At 37.2% G+C, this 14,399-nt stretch overlaps 4 protein-coding genes across 11 annotated transcripts in view; 2 read left to right on the top strand and 2 right to left on the bottom strand.

The window, feature by feature from the left end:
- The window catches only part of LOC118739561 (ADP-dependent glucokinase-like), a 271,958-nt gene extending 270,974 nt beyond the window's left edge, over positions 1-984 (top strand). For all 3 annotated transcript variants that reach the window (XM_036470952.1, XM_036470951.1, XM_036470950.1), the window contains exon 6: positions 20-984. In XM_036470952.1, coding sequence (XP_036326845.1) covers positions 20-243 — 224 coding nt within the window. In that variant the 3' untranslated portion in view covers positions 244-984. The remainder of the gene's footprint in view (positions 1-19) is intronic.
- LOC118739563 (FACT complex subunit SSRP1) lies at positions 963-2,728 on the bottom strand. Its single transcript, XM_036470957.1, has 3 exons — positions 2,555-2,728; positions 1,910-2,491; positions 963-1,852 (listed from the first exon to the last, which is right to left on the bottom strand). The coding sequence occupies exons 1-3, from the start codon at positions 2,586-2,588 to the stop codon at positions 1,110-1,112; spliced, it is 1,359 nt and encodes a 452-aa protein (XP_036326850.1). The 5' UTR covers positions 2,589-2,728; the 3' UTR covers positions 963-1,109.
- A 1,399-nt stretch (positions 2,729-4,127) lies between these two features.
- On the top strand, positions 4,128-6,386 carry LOC118739554. Its single transcript, XM_036470943.1, has 2 exons — positions 4,128-5,037; positions 5,096-6,386. Exons 1-2 carry the CDS (start codon positions 4,343-4,345, stop codon positions 5,544-5,546), a joined length of 1,146 nt encoding a protein of 381 aa, XP_036326836.1. The 5' UTR covers positions 4,128-4,342; the 3' UTR covers positions 5,547-6,386.
- A 2,688-nt stretch (positions 6,387-9,074) lies between these two features.
- The window catches only part of LOC118739548, a 38,189-nt gene continuing 32,864 nt past the window's right edge, over positions 9,075-14,399 (bottom strand). For all 6 annotated transcript variants that reach the window (XM_036470934.1, XM_036470933.1, XM_036470936.1 and 3 more), the window contains one exon: positions 9,075-9,771. In XM_036470934.1, coding sequence (XP_036326827.1) covers positions 9,665-9,771 — 107 coding nt within the window. In that variant the 3' untranslated portion in view covers positions 9,075-9,664. The remainder of the gene's footprint in view (positions 9,772-14,399) is intronic.

Below are 14,399 nucleotides of genomic sequence, written 5' to 3'. Positions count from 1 at the left end.
GCCGCATCACTAGTCTTAGATGACAGTTTTGCTACTACAGCAAAGGACAAGGATGCTGCTAGGCGCATACAGTTCAGTCCACAACAACCTGTGCCATGCTGGAATGAAACAATTGCTGTCAATCAGCAAAAATCATTACCCATCGAAATCTGTGTAGCACCAGTGTTAGTGTGCCGTGTAGCTAAGAAAACTGCTGGTGCTGGTGATAATATATCAGCCGCTGCTCTGTCCCAGCAATTATAAATTAATGAAAAGTAATGAATTACATATAACGAGTGCCCTCACCAACCGACTGCTGTAACCCAGAGTGACCTTATAAACATGATCATCCTGTGACCTTTAGAGGGGAGACTATATAAAAAAAACATTCCTTTTATACTCCTCTATGCAAACATTCCTGTATGGCCAATTTTGACCTATTATATAATTGTTCCTTTATGTTATTTGATGTAAACTAAAAATTCGAAACGCTGCTATTTCCAAAAACTCCAAAAAGTTGAGTTGCAATATAGGCAATATTTGAATTTGCTTACCTACTGTAGACCTTAGTATAGGCAAGTATGTACATATGTATGTTAGTTTGTGGTTGGTAATTGTTTTAGGACTAGTATATCGGTTTGAGATTTTTACTATTATTTAGACTAAATTTTACTCAAAAGACAAATTTTATTTATGGATAATATACATATGCACATACATATATGTATTTAAAAAAAAATAAAATAAAAAAAAAATCAGTTACGTTAAATAATTTACAAGGTTGTAGATCAAAATTGAATAAGGTTTCCACTAATTTGTACTTAACCCACTTATCGAATATTACTTATATAAAGAGCTCAAAGATTATTGACCTACCCTGACTCTAAGGACTATTTAGCTGCGACTACAATGCTCAACGATGTTATCTAATCATTCCCTTTTTAGTTAACTGCTTTATCTAGTAATATAATTTATAATAAATATGCATTTGTAAGTCAAAACCTACATACAAAGTTTTATTTCTTCTACATTCTCACAACACTTGCTTGATACGTGCATTACTTACTAGCTAAGAAAAGATCAACTATATTAGCAAATAAAATACATCTATCCAATCGAAATTTAGCAGACTAAAGACCCGGCATAACATACGCAATATTATCCAATGTCACCGATAAGTTCTCGCTCAATTGGGGCTTTTTTTCCAAACCAGGTATGCGTGTAGTCAGGCACAGAAGCGGACCCAGCGAGCAAAGCAGACTGTCCAGCAGCACGGAAAGGCTACCAGACACAGCAATTTGCCCCTCATGCTCCTTAAGGCGCTCACCGATTATAGTAAGACTTTCACCGAGCAGCTTGAGATGCGCGGCTGTATCAATAGGTTCTATGTTTGGCAGTGCCGTCTTCCTATTGTGCAAATTTGTGTTATGTGAAGTGACTGACGTGATGCCTGCTAAATTGTTTGCGCCGATATTGTTGGTGTGAAGCGCAGGTGAGGAAAGGTTGTTGTTGCCTGCTACCATACTGCCACGATTACTACTATTATTTCGTCTGCGTTTTGCTGTCAAACCAGAGGTTGGTGAACCGCCGACGTTGTCAGCTATGGATAGAGAATTACCGCGCGGCTTCGCCCTCATAGTTGCTAATGTTGTAACTGATTGTGGCGACTGTTGTCCGTCTTCAGCCATCTTTTTGGTGCGACTCGTGGTAGGTTTAAAATACGACATATAAGGATTAGTGGGGACCGTAACTACACTATCCCTTGATTTCGCTTTCGTAGCTTGAATTTTGGCTTTACGTCTCCACGAATCTTTCTCTTTATTTGAAACGTTCGCCCATAATTCTCCGAGACGTTTGGCGGTATTTGAAAAATCTACGAAAACCATTTTTTTTTTTTTAATTTTGATTTTATTCGGAATTATTTACTTACCTAAATCTTGTCCTTTGCCTAATTTGCCAGATTTTCGTAGCTCACGTGCCCACATGCTGTACGCTGTATAGCGTGTTTTACCCTTGTCCTTGCGCTCTACCTTCCCCGTAACAACTCGACCGTCTTTCAATACTCTCCGCTTATTTGCTTTTTCAGTCATATACAAACTTTGGCGCACTTTTGACTCTGGATTTCCGTTGCTATCGATGCCTTCAGCATCGACAATGCCAGCAACTAACTCCTTGAGATCTTCATCCGAATCACCTGGTGGGGTATTTATATCACCAAAATTTTCACCATCTGTTTCATTATCGCTCATGTCATCATGCAATTCATTATCGTCTTCAGCTAAATCACTCATATCACCACCACCCAACTCGCTCCTAATATTCAGGTTGGGTCTACGTGCTGGCCGCCCAACACTACCCAAAGTGTTTCTGCCACGAACATTGCCGTTACGCGCCGGGGGTTTTGCCGCTCTTTTCAGTTTCTTCTCCACTTCATCTGGTGACTGAAAGTCGAGCAGTTTGGATGATTTTTTGCGTACGCGTCCACTACGAGACACACCAGTCACCTCAAACTCTTTGCGTCGGAATTGCTATCAGTGAGTGAAATTCTATATTAAAATAATATCCGCAAACTTACCTTTGCTAGCGGTGGAATTCTGAGGCGTTTCCATTGCTATTCGAGCTAAAATTTGGAATTTTGATTTTTTGTGATTTGTTTTTGTTCCAACTTCGTTGCTTTCAGCAAGTAGGAATGGGATTAGAATAATCGGGTTTTTCTCTACAAAAATTTATTGAATCTTTCGAACTTCCTATGCTAATTAATCGAACCCATAATCGATTAACAACGCAACGGCGGGAATCACATGGTTGCATTTCGTTATCAAAAGTGCCAATAACCGGTTCACGGTTAATTACACCTCAAGGTGAATGTATATGAATCGCCTTTACGGCGTGTTTACATTAGACAATAGTTGTGTTTATTTAGGTTATCCAGCAGTGGAATTCTGGCAATCGCTGGCTAAATTTCCATCGCCAAAATTATCTAAATGAAAATCAGGGAGGCCTAAAAGTATGTAATATGGAAAAGCAATAGAAAAAAATGTGCAATCAGCCAAAGTTGGCAGTATGCGGGACATGTAAGTAGATGTTGCATGTTGTTCAGCCCGCCTGCTATTCTTTTGGAAATTTTTGGCGATCAATATTAGCGATAGCGAAAGTTGGAATCCGGCTGCAGCTCAGTATGACAATCATTTCTCACGGACACGGTCTGGATCATTCTTATTGGAGTTGGCGGCACTAATTTTATACTACTAGCATGAGAAAGACGAAATTATAAAAATTACCTCAGTAAATAGGGAAAAGTACATTTAAACGAAATAATCTCCCTTATCCTGAATCTCGCCCGAAAAAAATTCACCCAGACATGGAAACCAAAAGTGAAAAGTGAACCGGTTCGGGGAAAATGAAACTCATGATTAGGTTGAATATTCACTTAAACAAATATTTAGCGTAAAGGAAATTTATTTGAATCAAGTTAAAAGAAGCAGTGGCAGAATATATGTTTGTGAATTCATTCACAGTGCTACCAAACCGTACTGCCATATTATCAGTGACACAAACCAAAAAGAGCGTACCAAAATGTAAATTAATGTAGGTTTTCCAGAAAATTTAAAAATCCGACTTCAAGCTCAATAAAATTTTTCAACTTTTGATTTCACTTTTTGTAATAGATAAGTAGATAACAAATTTGGTTCTTTTTTTCAATTTAGTTGTTTTTTCTTCAGATTTTGATTGGTTATTTATATAACAAGTGGCAACCGTGCTTCTAGCTTCTACGGTCGGTGTTATGCAGAAATTTTGCTTGGCAAACTGCGTGCAATTGTTGTTGCAGCAAACTCGGAGAGAGCGAGTTTGGCGACTCTCACAGCAAACTAATTTTGTTTGGTCAAACTGCAGCAAATTCGGTGTTGTCATATACAAAAATTTTAGACAATTGTTGCTATACACATAAAATTGCCGTGATACCGAAAGCCAGAGAACTTAATTTAGCTGTAGGAGCTTCAAAGATTAGGGCACAGTTAGTTGCCTATACGATATCATAAAAAATATATTAATTGTGCGCATTATGTACATCTGAAATTCTCATTTCGTGCCGGCAATAGCCATGAAAACCATAATGAACGTGCAACCCTGTGCCAAACTCGGCATAACCACCTCCGAGCAAACTAAGCAGCCGCCATTTAATTTGGCAAACAAAAGTTTGTCTGCATAACACCGACCTAATTAACCGATTCACATTTCACCACCGAAGTACGAAATCAAAAAGGAATAGGAAAACCCAAGCGCGTCGTCCGCAAAATCCTTGAAAGTGCAAATATTTCAACTAATTGTCACAAATTATAAGGGCTTGAATATAGAAAAGAGGATGACTACTACAACGACTCCGCAGCAGCTGCACCAGCAACAGCAAATGCGTATTGCACTCTCAGAAATACCTAGTCGCTTGGAGGCTTTACGTTTTGCAAGTGGAGGCGCAACGACACCAACAACAGCACCAAATCGACATAGCCCGAATGAGCCAACACCAGCAACAATATTTAACACCCCCCATCTCTTAGACAACACTACGAATGTAGCACTTTCTCAGGATAATATGTCTCCAATGCCCTCGCCGGATGAGCTGATTATACGCCAACGCGGTCGACGACGTTTTAATACTTGTCTTTCTCCAGACGCAGGAAGTACGCCACTACGTATGCCCTTCCAACGTACACCAACAAAGGTGCCACTAAGTACGAGCATGATCTTGCGCAGTTCACCCCGTAAGCGCCTTACAATGGGTAGCACGCCTCCAGCACCTGAATCACCAGTAATGGCTTCTCCAACGAAGGCGAAACAGCAGTTATGGCCACCAGGTACACCGTTGGCAAAAAAATTGCGACTGGACGGTGAAGATAGCAATAAACCAATTGCACAAATGAATGGAGAAACACCATTGCCTATGTTGTTGAAAGGTATGTCGCAACAACAGCTTATTGAACTAATTGTTGAAGAGTTAGTGGCGGGAGACACAAAAACTGAGGAGCGTTTGCGGTCACGGCTGCCCATTCCAGATATAAAGTAAGTAGCATCTAAATGAATGAAGTTTTTATTCAAAATCATTCTAAATTATTTCCAGTCCACTGGAAGAAGAATTATTGCACGCTAAGAGACAAATATTTCGCTCACTACCTACTTCACGCCTTTGTAAGAAGACAGACAGCAGCGCTTATTCGCGTGCCGCGCTGCACCTCAGTGAATTCAAACGTCTACTCTGCGGGCACGCCAAACAATTATATGACTCAGGAAATTGGGATGCATTACTGGACTATATCACCATGGCTTGGCCCATTGTACGTGCGACACCGTACTGGGATAGCGCTACACATAATGTAATGCGACGCCAGTGCTTCAAGCTGCTGGCATGCCATTGCATTGCAGCGTTGAAAAATGGCGGAGCACGTTTGGGAACAATACGTCTACATGCGGTCGAACGAAATTTACTCGAATGGACCCGAGACTACGAAGATGTGCAATCATGTCTGAGTGCATTGAACAAAGCGATTTCAAAGGGGCGCGCAACGCTATAGTATTTTCCTGTTCGTTATATACAATAAGTAGTTGTAGGATTTTTTAACTAAGGACTTGAGCGAGCGCGCACGTTGATGAGCCGTAGTTATCCGCATGATAGTTCGTTTTTAAATGTTTTCCTTTTAATCTATATACTTTTTAAATAGAGCGTATTTATTTTAAAGTTGCCATACTCTGCATGAAATTTTTAAAGCTGTATAAAGTGGCTAATTGTGATCCTAAAGACAAGTGACTAAAGCAATCACAAATTATTGATAAACTCATAAAAAAACGTATGTATTTAGGTTTGCCTATGTATTCCTATATGTAGTTTTTAAGTTCAATCGACATTATATTTGTACATACTTACATAAATACATATTAAGGAACCCTTGAGTCGCGACAGGGTGATGCATGCACACCTTGCTTAGTATCGAAAATATTTCAGCTACATTTGTAAACAGCAAACGAACAAATTAATTGATTAATGTTTAAGCCATAAAAAGTACGCTTTTCTTAACATACATTTTATATACTGCTCATTTAAAAATCAGCCATATTGCATGCCTTCATTTTATTTTTAAGCAAAATCATTCATTATATTAATACTTACATTTACTCTTGGTATTATTCTTTTTAATATTTTAATAATTTTAAGTTGAAAAATGTTGCTTTATTAAAATACGGCGGCACGTTATTTTATCCCACTGAAGGAGCGAATGAGTATCGGGTGGTACTAATTCTTTTATTAATACCGTATATGTGTAATTTACTTTATTTTTTCATGTCATATGTTTTCACAAACTGTTAAAAATTCTAAATAATATGAATATAATTAAATGTTTACATTTTTACTAGTACAAGTTCTTGATTTGTACTTTCTCGTCGCCAAAAAAGCTAAATATGTAAGGCATCAGTTAAAGCAGTTGGGTCTACGTGCAGAGCAGTTATTGCTCACGCGAATAAATCGGATTGTTAACCAATATCGTTCATGTGAGACGACGGCCGTTCACACATTAACCCACACAGTTATACTCGAAGACATTGAAAAAGTAAAGCAGTAGCCTGTGAATTATCTCATTGGTGGACGCTTGTCGGCGTAGTTTCGAGCTCAAACCTCAAACCTACAGTTCAACTTCATTTCGAACACACCTTTACTTATCAGAGTGTATTTCCGTGATACCATATAACATTAGTTTTGCAGTATCATGAAGAAAAAAATATTTGCATTCACTGGAGATAAATCCCACGAATTTCTGCAAAAAAATCAACCTATTTTTTATTCTTTTTTTCTTTTTTTTGAGTTGTGCCTCTTTTGAAGATCATGTGCGATATGTACAGTGACTCTAACAAGTGATCACATGTTGATTTTTGAAGATCTTAGCTCTCGATATATGTTGGTAAAATTTGCGTTAACCCAACCGAAAATTTGTAACTGGTTTTTGTGGAATGCAGCAGAGAACATGTAATTACTTCTTGCATTCAGAGCTATTTGAGGACTTGGTTGGGATCGTTTCGCGACCTGTGCAGGACTATTTGGGTACCATATTGGGACTCGTTCAAGAACGTTTCGGGACTAGTTCGGGATCTTTTTGGGCCTAGTTAAGGACCATCATCACTAATAATAGATGTGAAATTAATGTTTTATTTCTAACTTGTCAATCAAATTTCATGAGTACTTGATACTCACGCATTTTTTTATATAATAATTCGACGGCTGAGTGGAAGAGCGACCTATCTCGGCAGCCAGTTCGAAAACACGCTATCTCAGAAAACTTTTCAATAGCGCCCTATTTCGGAATTTGGTTGAAGAACGCCCTATCCCAACGTAAGTTCAATATAACGGCAGCTGAGATAGGGCGTTTTTGAACCAAATTCTGTAGAGTGTTCTTGAAAAGTTTTCTCAGATAGGGCACAGCCGTCGAAATGCAATTAATAAAGCTGGCGCTATTTTTTTGCATTTTTTTATTGCATAAGAAATTTATGTTTATATGGAAAAAAGGGCAAAAATTCGTCAACAAAAAAGTTTACATCAATGCAATTTTTTATCTGATAAAATTTGATGGACTATAAAGCTGCATACCCGGAAATGTACTAAAATATTCAGATATTGAATAAATTTGCGAAAGTTTAATTTAGTTAGTGCATGACAAATTTTTTTATAAAAAAATTATAAACAAGTAATTTTTAAGCAAAACCCAAAACCGACTTCAATTCTCATATAAAAATTTAAAAGTACCCTTAATTGTTTCATGCTCCAATGATCGGATCTAAACCAAATTAGTCTGGGACCACCTCTGAGGTACATCCTTTCCTTTAAAAAAGTTATAGAATCGGTTATCGGCTTTCTAAAATGAAATCTCCTCTTCTTCTTTTTTGGCGCTGTAACCGCCTAAGCGATTTTGGCCGAGTTCCAGAAAGCGTGCCAGTCGTTTCTTTTCTGTGCCAACTGACGCCAATTGGAAATGCCAAGTGACTCCAAGTCCTTCTATACCTGGTCTTTCCTCTGCCTCTGCTCCCACCAGCGGGTTCCGAGTTGATTACTTTCAGAGTTGGAGCGTCGGTGTCCATTCGAACGACATGGCCAAGTCAGCGGAGGCGCTGTATTTTAATTCGCTGCGCTATGTCCATGTTATTGTAAAGCTCATATAACTCATCGTTCTATCGTCTGAGGTACTCGCCGTCGCCAACGCGTAAAGGCCCGTAAATCTTCCGCAAAATCTTTCTCTCCAATACTCCCAAGAGCCGCCTCATCGGATGTTGTCATTGTGCATGCTTTTGCGCCATATACCAGCACGGGCATGATGAGTGACTTACATGAGAGAGGACTTTACTCCTGAATTGCCTACACTGTCCATAGTAGCTCTTGGTGGCAAGCGTGATTCTGTGTTGGATTTACATGCTGACATTATTATCGGTGCCACCCCCCAGGATTGTTCTATATGGAAAAAAATACCCCTGTTTTTTATTTTGAAATCGAACAATATTTAGGGAGTGCTCAAAGCGCTCAAAATTTTCCATGTATGTATTTTATATGGGGGAAAAACCACTTTTCGTAGAAATGGTATAGAATTCTTAAAAATCAATATTTTTCGATCGATTCTGGTTCTCTTCAGGAGACTTCCAATATTAACATCCAATTGTTTATTGCGCAATTTTTTAATACTTAAGATTTTTTATTGCATTGCATTTTCTGGGGGCATGAAAAAATGGTTAAAGAAACAACTGGGTATTATTATTGGGAATCTTCTGAAGAGAAGCAGAGTTTTCCGATCGCAAAATATTGATTTTCAAGAATTCTATACCATTTCTACGAAGAGTATAATACACGGAAAACTTTGAGCGCTTTGAGGACTCCCTAAATATTTTTTTGGTTTCAAAATAAAAAATTGGGGTGTATTTTTTTTTTGTTTGGGTATAGAACAATCCTAGGGGGTGGCGGCATTAAAATTACGACTAAATTTTTTTTTTTCACCACCCTAATGTACATTCATGCTCTAAAAATTAATAAATATACTTTATTGATTTTTCTTAGTAATTTTCACGCATTTATCTTGTACATTCATTTTATTTATACGAAAATAATATTTTGTTTTCAATAACTTAACGAAATTTAGTATAATTACAGACTACTACGCATTCATACTACAATTTTGATTTCGTTTTGTTTATACAATAAAACATACATTAAACATATATTCATACACTTGTACTTACGATAATTTAAAATTAATTAAAAACATTCTTAAGTTCGAAATTATGACAACAGCATCCATTTATGACAACAAAATAATTGGTTAATTGTACACTTGCGTTAAGAGTTGGCAATATTTACACCCCAATAAAAACAAACAATAAATTTCAGAATATTTATATTCTAAATTCCATTATACGCAATTTTTGCAGTTACATGAAATATGGCGTTGTTTTTTTAATGTGTTTTCTAAAAAAGTTTCCACGACAACTTTCAGCTTCAAAAAGTTGAGTTAAAACTAGTTTTTAACACACTCGTTTTCTGTTACACTGACTAATGTGTGCTTCGAATGACGGCTACGTCACATAAGTAAATATTTAAGTTTTGGTTTCTTGTTTTAAAAACATCAAACTAAAATAAAGTTTAAATTTCTAATTGTAAAGCTTATTTAATGAAATGTCTGCGTGCGACGTTGAAGATAAGCGCTACTATAGTTAGCAGCAGTAAGGAACTAGCACTCGTCTGTTGAGGAGCTGTAGAAATGTGTCGCCCTGTAATGAAAGAGAAGATTGTTGGATGCAAATTTAGTATTTATAAAATGAAATTATATATAATTATTAGAAGAATTTAATAGTTTTGTGTACAGTAGTGCAATACGGAAGCTTCCGGGGGCTAATTCTCAATAAGTTAAAATCCATATACATACATACGTATGTACATAAATGTACGTGAATTGAGTAATTTCCGCACCACAAATATCTGTGTTTATTTGAATGCATAGCCAAACACTTCCAATTCATTAAAAGTACAATTTAAACAATTAAATGGTGACAAAACAAGGATTAATGTAGTTATCATTTTTTTTGTGAAAGGAAATTGACTCATTGGTAAGTACAAACGTACATACATAGCAATGATTACTGTTGTTGTTTTCTCGCTTTTTTTGAAAAGCAATACAAGTAAGGGCGGACGTTATTAGCTATATATATTTACATATTTGTATAGCAATGAGTCAATAGACGTAATAAAGGAAGAGAGAAAGAAATCCATATTATGAATTTATTAAAAAAAAAATTAAGAATATAAAATGATAATGTAAACACAAAAGAAAAAGCAATAAAATAATACAGAAGTAAATATTTGCAGGTCTTGAGACTTCTGCTACATCTATGCAGATGACTAACCTGCGCGTTTGAAGATGAGACTTGAATTTTAATTTATATCAGGACATTGTGGTTTGGGAAGACAATGCACAGTGGGCCACGATAATAAAAATTTAGGAGTACCGTTAATTTTTTCATGATCCAATGATCGGATCTAAACCAGATTAGTATGGGACCACCTCTGAGACACTACCTTTCCGAAGAATTTTCGAAATCGGTTGACGTGGTCCAAAGTTATGCGGTAACATACATAAAAAAAAATATTCCGACGAATTGATAACCTCCTCCTTTTTTTGAAGTCGGTTAAAAATAGTTTTTACTATTGTGCCGTCGACTCAGGACTACGTTCTTCATAATGCAAATTAACAAAGGATTAAATTGACTGACATTTGACAAAAAAAAAACTGGATGTTAAGTCGGATAAGGAGCCTTCTCGTGGCACATCCTGAGTGCTTAAATAAATGAGCCACATGCATAAGGTTTTCAAATATTGAAATTAATAATTGCGGATACGAATTCAAAAAAACAAGAAGATCTATTAAATTCTATGTACATATTTTTAAAAACGCCATATTAGTTTCATCACAAAGAATTTTTGAAAATTTATCAAAGACTCCAAAAACCCATCAATACAAAGTTTTATGAAAATCTATTAACTTCTTAGATTTTATGACCGCCATGCTGGATCCGCCATTTTGAATTTTTGAAAAGTGATTTTAGATTCGTAATCAGCGATTGGAAAAACAATAGATAGCATAATTGAGCTATTCTCGCATTTTAGGAGTTGTTAACTTTTTCAAAAATATCGCGCTCCTGATCCACTGTGCTATGGAAGGAGTAATTGTGCATTAATAAACTTGCATCATTGCGATTGTATTTAATGGGAAATCGATTGTCACTTGGACTTTTTAAAACTATAACACATACATATGTATCTTTATCGAAGAATTATGTATGTATGTATGTATATAAAGTTGTTTATATCATTTCAAAAATGGTTTCTTGAAATATTCGAATAGCACATTATCTAAAAAAACTTAATGAACCATTTTGCTATGTGCAATAGCTTCATAAATGCATATTATCTAGAATGTTAATGGTTCATCTTTCTCCAACAACGAGTTTCGCTGCCACGCTGCCAATAAATTTACTCAAATTCTACACACTCCTTTGCACACAATTAATAAAGTTGGAGGGCTAAGAGTGGACTGTTGTTATAGCGGCTCCCACGCACCTCATTGCGGTGAAAGTGTTTGTGCCACATTTACTGCATTGGGATAATAAATAACGACTTACAAATACCCCCGATATCCGTGCAATACTAGAAGCAGCACACCTAAATGTAAACAAATTTATGAGGAATCAAAAAGAGAATTAAAATCTGAGTAGAACGGAAAGAACAAAAAAAAATAATTAAATGAATAAATTTGTGCAAAGCCAGACGGCATGCCTGAATGAGCTGACGAGGCGCTAAGTATGGGAGCAAAGATGTACGCACAGTTGTAGGTATGTATCTGTTTATGTATGTCTTTATGTATGTATGTTGTCTAGTTGGGAGGCTTACATTAGGGCGCCTGCCCAAGAAAACTGCGGTTTTCCGATCGAATCCAAAACCATATTTTGCATACTTTCTACCCCTTTTCTATTATTTCGTAGAACTTCTAAGATTTCCTTGCGTAAAACTGAATTAAGTAAGTGATTCTTATAACGCGTTTTTGAAGTCGGATTCGCACCAAAAAAGAATTCTTCATAGACTGAAACCAATGGTCGTTGGGCGGAGAAAGGTACGTGCTACAAGGTATATGCTTGATGCAAGCCGAGTTCGCCTAATAGAATATGAAGTATGGAGAATGTTGGCTCTCTGGCGTTCAACTTCTTCGATTGGTGCAAAACACGTACGGTAGATAGCTTCAAACCCGGGGCTGTTGAAGCGAGGCTACTACTGTCATACCTAGTATTAAGAATAAGAAGGGCAAACAGGGTACAGTTGCAGACAACAAAGGGATGCTCACAAGGAGGTGTACTGGAAAGTCTTCTGTATAGCCTAGTAATGGACGAACTGCTACGAATCCTCTCTGACAATAACATACACTGCGGGCCGTGAGAAAAACTTAAACGGCAAGCCAAGGCACTGCCATAACAGATTTAGTATCATGGAAAGGCTAGGATCCCAGCTCACATAGTCTCTGATATGAACAAGGCAGCTACATATTTTTAAGAAAAAACTAGAAATAGAGCTCTGTAACAAAACTACATTGAGTGGCTCCATTTTGGAGGAACTGTGCACATCTAAAACTCCATTGGCGATAGTTTCTATGGTCCCAGGATGAGATTATCCTTTCGTATGGAGGAAATGAGATCGTTCTTATCCTTAACGACAGTCAGGCGGCACTCAAGGCTCTCTTATCCTTTTAGGTTAAATCCTCTGTTGTCCTTGAGTATATTAAGAAACTTAACGCCCTTGCTGCTCGCAGTGATATCTGAATGCTTTGGGTGTAAAGCCAGAGGCGAATTCGATGTAATTTTTTCATCAAAAAATAGCCCTCAGGAGGAACACCTTTCCGCAAATGACATCGACGTCGACAACTGTAGAACGCAGCCTACAAGATAGTGATGTATCAACAATAGCGTGGATTGGAAACTAGGCCTTTCCAACCACCAAGATATCGAGACTAGGCGGATCGGAAACTCGGCCTTTCCGACTACCTAGACCCTTAGATAATAAACAATAAACGAGCGGATTGGAAACTAGGCCTTTCCAACCGTTAACCGTCACGAAAGCGCGACTGGGTGGATCGGAAACTCGGCCTTTCTGACCACCCAGGAGATATCAATAAATGGAGTAACCCAAAAAGAATAGCGCGGATTGGAAACTCGGCCTTTCCAACCGTCTACATAACTTCCAGGAAATTGCATGCGTGTATAATGACATAAAATAATTGCAGTGATAAAGAAATAATGTTATTTAAAAATTTCTGTAGAGCATTTTGTATTTTGTATTTAATATTTAATATTTATATTATATTTTAAATCTAAAATCTAATTATAAGAATGTTAAATCTTTGTTGCAATATAAGTCTAACAGACTGTAAAAAATAAATAAATAAATAAATAAATAAACAACTCTAACAGGGCCAAATGAAACGAGGTAGCGGTCGGCTTAGACCGGAAGGCAGCGGCGTCAGCTCCCACAGACCGTTAGCCATTCTTTGCAGTAGGTTGATAGGATGATAGGAACAAGAGAGTAACACTGACGAAGTACCGCAGGATTTCGCAATGCCATGAGCTCTTTGGGGAATGTGGACGACCTAAAGGGCTACAGATAGCCTCCCTAGATAAAGGAAGGATTATCACTGGCATCTTTACGGGGCACTGCAGGCTAAGAATCAATTTGCATAAGTTAGGGATACATTTAAGTGATCTCTGTCGCTGTTGCAACTCAGCTAAAGAGACACCATTGTATCTGTTCATTGAGTGAGAAGCAGATTCAAGAAGACAGGATAAGAGTCTAGACTCAATGTGTTCAAAGTATGACCACATGCACTCCCTATCTTTAAAAGCTCTTCTAAACTTTCTGGGAAATATAGGACCGTACGAAGTGTTGCGAAGAGTAGATGGCATAATAGGCCCGTTTGATTGCACTGCATAAAAACCTCTATAAATTTTTCAAAACTGGTGTTTTTGGATTTGTAGTAATTTGTCGATCATCCTTCATTTTTTAATTATTTCATTGACTTCTTTAACGATTGGCTGAGAAGAGGCAAGCTATACAATTTACCATAAGCATGTACTGCATTTTTCTCCTTTTGGTTGTAAAAGGCCTTATGGGAACTGCATTTTCAAAGCAAAATAACGTTCGATTTAGTGAACTTTGTCCAAAACATTTTACCAAAGTTAAGCGACCTTAAAGTTGTATATTAGCAGCTTGTTACCGAACATTTTGACACCGGAAAATTTTGTTACCAAAAAATAACACAATTTCTTGTAACCGCAATTCTCAAGCGCCTTGGTAACAA

The sequence above is a fragment of the Rhagoletis pomonella genome, unplaced genomic scaffold, assembly GCF_013731165.1.
Source record: "Rhagoletis pomonella isolate Grant_MI unplaced genomic scaffold, Rhpom_1.0 Rhpom_scaffold_00005, whole genome shotgun sequence".
In the NCBI taxonomy this organism is placed as follows: Eukaryota; Metazoa; Arthropoda; class Insecta; order Diptera; family Tephritidae; genus Rhagoletis; species Rhagoletis pomonella.
The sequence above is the reverse complement of the archived record's forward strand: the minus strand, read 5'-3'. Positions and strand labels throughout refer to the sequence as shown.

Bases quoted from the DNA above. Each gene is read 5' to 3' on its own strand.
- LOC118739563 (XM_036470957.1), bottom strand. From the start codon at position 2,588: ATGGAAACGCCTCAGAATTCCACCGCTAGCAAAG. The intron at 2,492-2,554 runs GTAAGTTTGCGG...TCCGACGCAAAG, and splicing joins GAATTCCACCGCTAGCAAAG to AGTTTGAGGTGACTGGTGTG. The intron at 1,853-1,909 runs GTAAGTAAATAA...TGGTTTTCGTAG, and splicing joins AGGCAAAGGACAAGATTTAG to ATTTTTCAAATACCGCCAAA.
- LOC118739554 (XM_036470943.1), top strand. From the start codon at position 4,343: ATGACTACTACAACGACTCCGCAGCAGCTGCACCAGCAACAGCAAATG. The intron at 5,038-5,095 runs GTAAGTAGCATC...AATTATTTCCAG, and splicing joins CTGCCCATTCCAGATATAAA to TCCACTGGAAGAAGAATTAT.